This window comes from Cucumis melo, chromosome 4 (assembly GCF_025177605.1).
Source record: "Cucumis melo cultivar AY chromosome 4, USDA_Cmelo_AY_1.0, whole genome shotgun sequence".
Taxonomy (NCBI): domain Eukaryota; kingdom Viridiplantae; phylum Streptophyta; class Magnoliopsida; order Cucurbitales; family Cucurbitaceae; genus Cucumis; species Cucumis melo.
The window spans coordinates 29466347-29476274 of record NC_066860.1 but is presented as its reverse complement, the minus strand read 5'-3'; the positions used below and the strand labels follow the sequence as shown (position 1 = coordinate 29476274).

General features: G+C 32.0%; 2 protein-coding genes across 7 annotated transcripts; one reads left to right on the top strand and one right to left on the bottom strand.

Annotated features, from left to right (window-relative positions):
- Positions 1-256: 256 nt before the first annotated feature.
- LOC103486967 (chorismate mutase 1, chloroplastic-like) lies at positions 257-4650 on the bottom strand. 6 transcript variants are annotated; one of them, XM_017044266.2, is made up of 7 exons: positions 4178-4317; positions 4006-4082; positions 2604-2829; positions 2441-2527; positions 1984-2127; positions 861-953; positions 257-759 (listed from the first exon to the last, which is right to left on the bottom strand). In XM_017044266.2, the coding sequence occupies exons 2-7, from the start codon at positions 4065-4067 to the stop codon at positions 523-525; spliced, it is 849 nt and encodes a 282-aa protein (XP_016899755.2). In that variant the 5' UTR covers positions 4068-4082; positions 4178-4317; the 3' UTR covers positions 257-522. The 6 variants fall into 6 exon arrangements, with proteins under 6 accessions (XP_016899755.2, XP_016899756.2, XP_008443360.2 ...); XM_017044267.2 differs by having other exon boundaries at positions 4006-4060; positions 4178-4309; XM_008445138.2 differs by lacking the exon at positions 4006-4082 and having other exon boundaries at positions 4178-4650.
- A 2084-nt stretch (positions 4651-6734) lies between these two features.
- LOC103487170 (probable mitochondrial saccharopine dehydrogenase-like oxidoreductase At5g39410) lies at positions 6735-9732 on the top strand. The gene is made up of 2 exons (XM_008445392.2): positions 6735-7448; positions 9007-9732. The coding sequence occupies exons 1-2, from the start codon at positions 6765-6767 to the stop codon at positions 9655-9657; spliced, it is 1335 nt and encodes a 444-aa protein (XP_008443614.2). The 5' UTR covers positions 6735-6764; the 3' UTR covers positions 9658-9732.
- The last annotated feature ends 196 nt before the right edge of the window (positions 9733-9928 follow it).

Sequence of the window (9928 nt, the reverse complement as noted above, 5' to 3'; positions counted from 1 at the left end):
TTGTCAAATCTATATATTATCAAAATAAATTATTAAACCACCATGTATATTATCACAAAATTCTTCGTCAAATTAACATAAGAACTTATACGAGTATGAAGAAAAAGAATGCTCCAAAAGTCATCTTAAAACATCCAAATGGCCTAAACGTACAAGGCCAATAAGCCAAAGACAGATCAAACACCGGTAAACACTCCCAACCTTCGACTCAAGTATGCATAAATCAAAAATTAAAATATTTTACGTACATAATAAATAAAACTCAAAGTTTATTCCACTCTTACATTTCTGAGTAGATCTCCAGTAGGCTCGAACCATTATCAAATAAATTGATTCACCCTAAAAAAATTCTCTTACAAACCAGCGTTCCCTTTTATGACCATATAAGCAGATAGACAAAAATTTATCTTATTTCCCTGGAAATAATGGGGAAAAAGCAGTATATGACATTGTATTCAAATAACTTAAATCATACAATAGGACACAAAATAAATTATTTGGAACAAAACTGCTTCAGCCTGGTCAGTCCAATCTTCTTAACAAATATTCAACTTGAACTTCCTTAGTCAATGGCATGATCCAATCCCCATAAAGATCAGCAACCACACTTGGTTTGATCTTGTAAGCTGCTTGGAGTTCACCCTTAACTTCATCAGTCGTCACTTCTTGACCATAAACCGTTGCTTTCATCTCCACTCTCCTCTTCACGGTTTCCTCTACCGTCGGGTACGTGAGCATATCCATCAGTTTTTGCTTATCCTTTGAAATTTCACAAGGAAAACGTTATTCAGTTAAAATCACACGGGAAGAAATAAGGGACGTAGAAAAAGGCTGTTTCCATCTAGTTTGAGTTTATTTGCCTGTGCTTTAATTGCTGCTTCGTAGGCATCGGGTGAGGCTTGAAACTTAGCTTCTGCGACGAATTTTCCATAATGGATTCTCTTTGATAAGGCCTGCAGATAGTAAGGAGACATTCACACAATTTTTACAGGTAGTTGTCATCTAAATCAGCATAAAATTTATGCAAGAAAAGCGAATATTCAAAAGTGTTTCGGATAATGGACCACATGTACAGAGTAAAAACTTTACATAGGCCTTGAAAAATCAAATGTTGAGCAGTCTAGCAGCATTTAAAATATATACGAAACAAGTAACATAGCTCAATATAGTAAAGATCTGAAATATACAAAGGATTATTGCCGGTCAACAATAAATTTGTAGTTATACAAGCTGTACTGGGGTCAATTATTGTTCTAAAAATTTTCTATCGAGATTAATCTTAATACAACCTTGCAATCAGGAAGTAAGAAATGGAACACTAAAGCAAAGGCTAGGGTACCTTCAGAGGACGCAGGGCATGATGAATAAATGATAAAGAGCAGCATAAAGACAAGAACTCAAGCCTAAAGCTTTAACACTTCAAGACAAATTTTGATAAAATGGAAGAATTTTGTTAGGCCTCCAGTTGTATATCAGAATAGTAGAAAAAAGAAGAAGAATGAAAAAAACGTGAAATTCTGTTGAGTCTTGATTGTAAACTCTTGAGAGATAGGGATACGGTAGAGAGATACCGTCAATTTGTTTTCAGTCCTATATTGTAATTTTTCTTGATTCTTAATAAAGATTTCTCAATTCTCTTCTTGAGAATTATTGTGTTGGAATAGAGATCCAACAAATTTTTTGTAGGAAAGACAAAAGTAATTCTCCACAAGGGTGACACATGTTAGCATAGGAGAATTCCATTAGAGGAAGAAAGTAGCTACTAGTTATTTGGAAAAGGATGGGGCGGCTGTACAGGCATGGCCTTACGGAAATCCTCTAACATACCATAGTCATGGAGTTACTTTGTATCTTCTAGAATTAAGGCTCTGACACTACCTATCTTTTCTTGGTTGTTCATGTTTTTTTCGATATCATACTATTTCCATTTTCCTTTTAAAAATGACTATTTAAGGAATAGAATAGATTGATTGAAATGCACACCTGCAAACAGATTGTATCGCAAACAGCACTTGATCCACAGTTACCATCATCTCCATCCTCAACTAACCTTGGAATCAGATCTCTAAAGTACATGTCCCATACTTTTGGATTGATGTTAATGGAGTCTGCGATTGGATGTAGAACCTATTTACCACACAAGATGTAGTTTAAAGAAAAATAGAGCAACATAACCATTATACATTAAGCGAGTTTTCAAGAGTCTTTGTTCATAAATCACATATAAATAAATACGAAGATTTACTTTGTTAATTTTTAAGCTAATCTTAGAGAACTATAATTGTAAACCATATTATGAACTTAGAGAATAATTCACGTACCCAAGGCTGCTCACTGAACTTAGTGGGCTAAGTCATCAATTTCTACTAAATTGAAGAGATTAAAGAGACTAGAGAGACAAAATATTCTAAGAATTTTCATTACGAAACCTTAATTATACCCGAGGATATTGCAGTGGAGGCAATAATGGTTGCGGCAAGTCATTAGGGAAGAAAGGATGTTCATCAGGGCTTTTATATCTACCCGCCTAACATGAAACAGATAGTTGTTAACAAAAAAATCTAAATGAAAATGAAACCTTCCTCGTTATATCCATTGCATACCTTTGCATGAAGTTTTTCAGTTTCTTTGACCATATACTCTACCAAAGAACCGTGAAACCCATCCATAGCAAAAGTGTCTCGATCATATGTATTGGCATTGTAGCAATATTGTGCTCTCTCCAAAAGACCAAATATTATGCTATCTTCTTGTCGTATTAATGAAAATCTTATACTTTCGAGGGTCAAGGTCTCGCTCATGTCCACCCGTTTCTTCATTGCTAGTAATCTATAGCAATCCATGTACAATTAATTGACGAGGAATAGGAGAAGAAAATGGATTCAGATCCCTCGGGCTACAAAAAAACTTCTTAGCTTGTCAAATAAAATGATGTTTTTAATCAAGGAGACACCATATATAAACTACAGCTTCACCAATTTAAAACTATTTTCTTATACTAAGTATTCTTGATAACCTTCTAGAACATTTCTTGACAACTGGAAAAGAGAGTAAATAAATGTAAGATTACGGTAATTCACGTGACTACAACTTATTAGCATAAAATTGAGTGAACTTCTCCCGTATAACCAAGAAAGTTAGTTGATGAACTTTGATTATTTCATTGTCCCACAAGCCTAAAAACTCAAATATTTTGTCAATCTTTGAGTAGTAATTATATGTAGCTTGGTTATTATTTATAATAAACAAAATAATAACAACCCTATCCGAGAAATGACTAATTATTCGTACAACTGCTAATTGGGCAGGCCTTTTTAGGTTTAACTTTTTCCTATGTGTATGCCCTTGTTATAAGGCCAAAGAAAAATAAATGGGCCTAAACTGGCTGTGCTTCATTAAGAGCAATGTCCAACATAATCAAGAGCGATACCCCTTTTCCCCTTCTCAAATTCCATCCAAAATGTTTTATCATTTCACCCAAATTTATGAGCTTGATTGTTCAAAGATTTTCAAGATTATTTTTGCATTTGTGTATGGCAGGCCATGTTCTTCATGTTTGGTTTGAGAAAAGCCTTAATCTTGATATTTAGCAAGTTTCCCATAGTCATGTTTTGCTCTATCATGGTTCTCTAGATGCTTTTTTTTCTTTTATTCACTCGAAAGTTATGTACTTAAGCATTAATCTCTTCTCATGTCATCAATGAAAAATTTTGGTTTCTGTTAAAAAAATAATTACACGCCATATCCAAGTTTGGGACTATATTTTGTTATTTAACCTATAGTAACTTTACAAAAGTTTTACTACCTTTACAAGAAAGTTATGTACCTAAAACTTCATGGAAACACAACAAACAAGAAAATTTATTCAATGACGATGTTCTTAGCCTCTTTCTAGTTCAAAGAATCTGCATTTTCTAATAGTCGCTGCATTTGAAGTAAATTTGCAATTTCCCCATCCTCAAATAACTTCTAAACAAGAGGGAGGATGTGTGATAGAGTGAGTACCTTTTTCCCCGAATCACAAAGCCTTTCCTAATAACCATGTTGCCAAGTGACAAATCTACCATTTTGTAGAATTTGAGCTTTTACATCCGGTAAAAAGTAAGCAAATTGAATATAACATTGACCAATAGCATAGAAAAACAAACAAGATTTTCAATGGTCGTCAAATACATACCGGGTGGAAGCGGAAGAAGCTTTAACAGGTGGAAAGTCCCATCTCATCATACTCGAACGATACATCGAACACCTTGAACGCGTCCGATTCTGGATGGAAAAAGCACAGCTCGACCGAGAAACCTCTGAGCGGAATCGAACCGGGTGAAGAGAAGGGGAAATTCCCAAAAGTTTTGCCTCCATTGAAACAAAAGCGAAGAAGAAGAGAGAAAAGAAAATGAAAAATGAAAGAGGAATCTGAGATGGTGGGTGGTAAGTTAAATGGAAGAGGATTGGTGGGTGTTGTGTTGGAGATTGGGAGCCGTCTAGAGTTAAGAATTAGAATCGTGGCATTGAGTGTCTGACACCGTCGTCCTCATTCTCAGTGAAGAACAGCTCCAAATCAGGTTGTAGATTCCCTTAGCTGAAGCCTCCTGTCGGTCTCCTCAACTAAGAAAAGAACTTTTGTTTTCCTTAAATTTTCATTAAGGTCACAATTTCATTATATATTTTAGGTTAAATTATATATATATATATAAAAAAAAAAAAAACCATTTAACTTTGTAGTTCCAGCCAAAAAAAAAAATACTTCATAAAAAATATTATTAAACTGAAAAAAATTATAAAAACATTCCACATAATTTTACTTGATGAATATCATAATATATCTCATAAATAAATACTACCTTATTCAACAAATTCGATTGATTGATACGAGTTGGTTTTCCGTTAAGATAAATTGATGAAAGAATAGCTGGGCCAATAGCTGCTTTAGCGGTTGCAATAGTTATAACAAAAATTGAGAAAATATTCCCTTTTAATTGGCGACTATCAAAAAAATCAGAAAATGTTACAAAATTCATATTAACTGCATTCAGTATAAGTTCAAGACACATAAGGCCCTAACCATATTTTGGCTTGAACGTGGAATGAATCGTTAAAATTTTGATTTAAAAAATATCTTTGAACTGTCAAAAATTTATAAAGACTATTAAACTTAGAAAAATTTAAAAATACTTTAGGGTGCCAAACTCTCTACATTTTAATATATATATATATATACACACACACATGTATCTAGTATATTAATAAGATGATCGGAGCGTGGATATAAAAGTCTTTACGATACAATCAATAATTAGCTTAATTTTTTGTTAGGTCTTGGTTTTAGTTCTTTTTGGGGACTATTACTTCATTGATAGCTCAACACATGTATAGTTCGGCCGCTTATGTGTATAGCACAAGACTTTAAGATGCAATATATACTCATAACTGATGCATAACAAGATTAGCTCACGCGATGCATCGTTGCGAAGAAAAGAGAAAACTATTAAAGAAACACTACAATATATATAACTATTTCTTTCGTTGATTCAATTTGATAGTGAGGAGGTCCATTATCGTAACAAAAATTGTGCCAAGTGGACTTCTGTTAGGTCATATCTTCGTATCTATTCATATCTATGATTTTTTAAAATTAATTGAACATTTATGTAATATATGAGTATTAAAAGAGCCTATTTGTGGAGGTGTACTTCCTCTTATAAATAATCCAATTTCACTAAGGCTAAATTAATTACTTGATTCCATATGATATTACATTTCCATTTGTTTTTTTTTGGAAGTTAAGTTTAATTGATTTAAATATACTCTTTAATTTGTAATCAAAATTAATAATAACTTTGTCAACAATTTAAAATAGAGGGATTGGAGTAATTTATCAATATTAGTTTATTATCATTAATTTCTTTAGAAAAACGTTCAAACAATATGATTTAAGACATAATTAATAAGATCATCATAAAAGCATATAAATTCTATTAATTGCTTCTAATAATAATTATTAATTTTTTTAAAAAATATAATTTTAAAGCTTTTCAAATATAGTAAAATAGACAAAAATATCAATGATAGACCTTTTATCTTTTATAGAATTTGAAATTTCGTTATATTAATAAATATATTTATCGATTTTTTCATTTACAATCATTGATATTATTTATAGAATACATTGTCATGGTGCAAAAAATTATTTATTTATGACAACTCATTATAAATGCAAATAAAAGAATGCGGTTTAAAGCTTTTGTGTATTTTACTTTTTTCTGAATAAAAATACAAAAAAGATCTTCACATGACCATATGATTGAAATTTAAATTAATTATATACAAATATAACAAACTTTTTGAGTATTTATTAAATATAATTCATATTAACTAAGTTATAAAAAGTATTAATTAGTCATAACATTTTCTAACCAGGCATATATCATTACTTTAAAAATAATTGATTCAATAAAATAAATATCATAATCATATTATAATTTTTTTTGTTAAAAAAATCAATTTTACATTTATATTAAAATAAAAAGTACAATTTTCATTTCAAATTATAATTAAAATAAGATATAAATTTTAAAATAGTATAATATGATATTTTTTAATTTACTATTCTTTTTCCACCGATACTAAACCTATAATTTGATCGTAGTAAGTTGAAAAAGATCATATGTTGTTAATCATATAAACTCTATATATATACAAACTAGAGACCTTCAATAAAAACTCAAACAGATGCATTTGAATCTTCTACCATATTTCCTCAAACAATGAGTGGAGGACCTCAGCAAGTACTTCTCTCCACGCCTCCTTACGATCTCATAATCTTAGGAGCTACCGGTTTCACAGGCAAGTACATTGTCCGCGAAGCTCTCAAATTCCTCAACCCATCCTCTTCTTCTCCTCTCAAATCTCTCGCACTTGCCGGTCGAGACCACGCCAAACTCACCAATGCCCTCAAATGGGCAGCTCATCCCCTACCTTCGCCACCTATTCCCCTCCTTATCTCTGATATCACCAAACCCCAATCCATTCGCCACCTCTGCACTCAAACCAAGCTCATTTTGAACTGTGTCGGGCCGTTTCGTCGATACGGGGAGCCGGTAGTTGCGGCATGCGTGGAGACCGGGTGCGATTACTTGGATATATGTGGGGAGCCAGAGTTTATGGAGAGAATGGAGGCAAAGTATGATGGGAGGGCGGTTGAGACCGGGAGTTTGGTGGTTTCTGGATGTGGGTTCGATTCGATTCCGGCGGAATTGGGTTTGATATTCAATTTGAGGCATTGGGTTGGGAAATCAACGCCGAGTTGGGTTGAAGCATATGTGAATGTGGAGTGTAGTGAAGGAATGACTTATAATTTTGGGACTTACGAATCGGCTGTTTTGGGTGTGGCTAATGCCGATGCATTGGTTCAATTGAGACGATCAAGGCCCCCTAGACGTCGCCCAAAGGTTAACAAAATTATTTTTCTCTAACTCATATTAATTACCTACCATCACAAAACATCCTCCGCGCTTCCATCTTCTATTCTTCTCATGTTGCATACTCAAATATTGTCACATGACAATTTGATTTATTTTAAAATTTTCTTTTATTTACTTAACTAATAAGAGAGAAGCAGTGCAACCTAGACTACATCTAATCATTGCTCTTTAACAATACACCAATTTTTAAATATGTTTATAGTGAAAAATATCGTGTTTATAAATATAAATACACAAATCTTTGATATTGATTTTGAATGATTAAAAAATATGTTTCAAAAATGATATTAATTATTTATGAATGTGGGTAATTAAACTAAAGAAAATTGTCATTTAATAAAAAAAAAAATGGTTTGAGAAATTCATGTGGATTCACTTTGGGTTTGGTCCAAATACAAGCCCAATAGCCGAATATGTTGTTTAGGCTCTTGGAGACAAGTCTCCTAATTTTCAATAACCGAGCTCATGGTCTAACTCTCATTGGATCAAAGTTGGGGTAACGACATAAATAGCATTTTTCAAACTTTCATTCTACAAAATAGTACGATGCATTTAGATGAGGAGAAATAGCAAAAACTAATTTGAATTTAATTAATTATTGTATATATATTAGATTACGAAAATATCTCAAATAATATTTACAGTTAATTTATTCTAAAAATACGTATGTTTTTTAAATTGTAACAGTCTAAATTTTATTGGTATTTAGAATATATTTTATTTAAAGAAAATAAAATTCCTAAGATACTTTTCAAAAAACTAAAATAAAACTAAAATGTGAACGAAACATTTAAAATAAGTTGTTTCTATCGAACACAACAAACACATATTTGAACTTTAAACTAGAGGTGTTCAAATAATCGGACAATTCGGGATTACTGACCTAACTCAACCCAAAAATATTTTAAGATATATACGATAATTTATAAATATTATAACTCATATATGTTATTATAATTATTATGAAGTTTGTAATGTATATATTTGGGTTTTGATATTTAATATTTGAGTTTTAGTTGTTAATATGTGTTGTAGACAAATTTAAATATTTTAAGTTAATAAAAAATATATTTAAAATAATAAAATAAAATAAATAATCAACTCAAAAACCCAATTTGAATTTTATTGGTTGGGTTAGGTCGGGTTGAAGACTTTGTTTGTGTTGTTTGGATTGTCAATTTAACCCGCCCAAAAATCCAAGAAATCTCTCTAACTCAACTCATTTACCCTCAATTCAAACCTAAAGAAACCTTCAATCGAAGATTAAGATTAATTGACATACAAGAAAATTGATTATAGGTTACAACCTTATGAATCTTGTTTTCCTATGTCATGCCAGAGATTGAGCTCTACCAATAACACAAGTCGGTAAAAACGTGGGATTTGCTGCAAAAATTGGAGAATGGAATGGTTATGAAATTTGGTCATGTGAATTCAGAATGTATCTAGCTAAAGTATTTTTCTAGCAACTTATTTGAAACCTAATCCACCATGGCTTCGGATTTGTTGATGAATTGTTTTGCAGTTTACTGGTGGTGCTCCTCCAAAAGGACCATTAATAGAGCACAAAAAGGAGATAGGGCTTTGGGCAGTAAGAATACCTTCAGCTGATTCAAGTGTAGTTAGAAGAACACTCTCTACTTTAGCTCAAAACCCCCAACAGATCAAACACATGAACACTTTCTGGTCGTCGGTGAAGCCAGCTCGCTTCATAGTAAAAATCGGCACGAAATCCTTTCTCGAAATCCTACGATGCGTTGCAACTGGGATGTTCATAGGGATGTTTGCTAAAAACCCATTTGGAAGGTGGCTTCTCTTAACATTCCCTTCAATTTTTACCCTTGGTTTGTTCAACAAGAAGGGTCCTTCAGAAGACGAAGTGAATAATGGGTCATTCAAAATGTGGTTTGTGGGACATGGGTTTGATGATAATGGGAATGATAAGGAAATAGTGACGAGAATAATGGGGCCAGAGCCTGGGTATATAACCACTTCAATAATACTTATTCAATGTGCTTTCGTTCTTCTAGCTAAACGTCATGTTATGCCTAAAGGAGGAGTTTTAACTCCTGGTATTGTGTTTGGACCATCTCATCTTCAACAACAAAGACTCCAGGAGAATGGTATATCTTTTGATGTTATTTCAAATCATAATGATGATAAGTTGGAGAAATGATGTGTGTGATTTAGAAATAAATAAATTATTGTTGTGTTTTTCAATAATAAATAAATATAACTTCTCTCCTTTGTTCTCTTTTTGGATTGATTTCTGACTTCTTTCAAATTATGTATAGATTCAGACTATAGTATAGTGTCAATAGTAGAATTAATTTGTTGGTTTCTCCCATAAATCTTGTTGTGAAAATTTTTCAAATAAACATTTAATATTATTATTTGTTTTAAACATTGAAATATTTATAAATACGATAATGTGTCACAGTCTATCA

Coding starts and splice junctions, on each gene's coding strand:
- LOC103486967 (XM_008445138.2), bottom strand. CDS start 4,359: ATGGAGGCAAAACTTTTGGGAATTTCCCCTTCTCTTCACCCGGTTCGA. Junction 2,830..4,177: donor GCTTCTTCCGCTTCCACCCG/GTATGTATTTGA, acceptor GGATTGCTATAG/ATTACTAGCAATGAAGAAAC. Junction 2,528..2,603: donor CTGAAAAACTTCATGCAAAG/GTATGCAATGGA, acceptor GTTTCATGTTAG/GCGGGTAGATATAAAAGCCC.
- LOC103487170 (XM_008445392.2), top strand. CDS start 6,765: ATGAGTGGAGGACCTCAGCAAGTACTTCTCTCCACGCCTCCTTACGAT. Junction 7,449..9,006: donor CCCCTAGACGTCGCCCAAAG/GTTAACAAAATT, acceptor ATTGTTTTGCAG/TTTACTGGTGGTGCTCCTCC.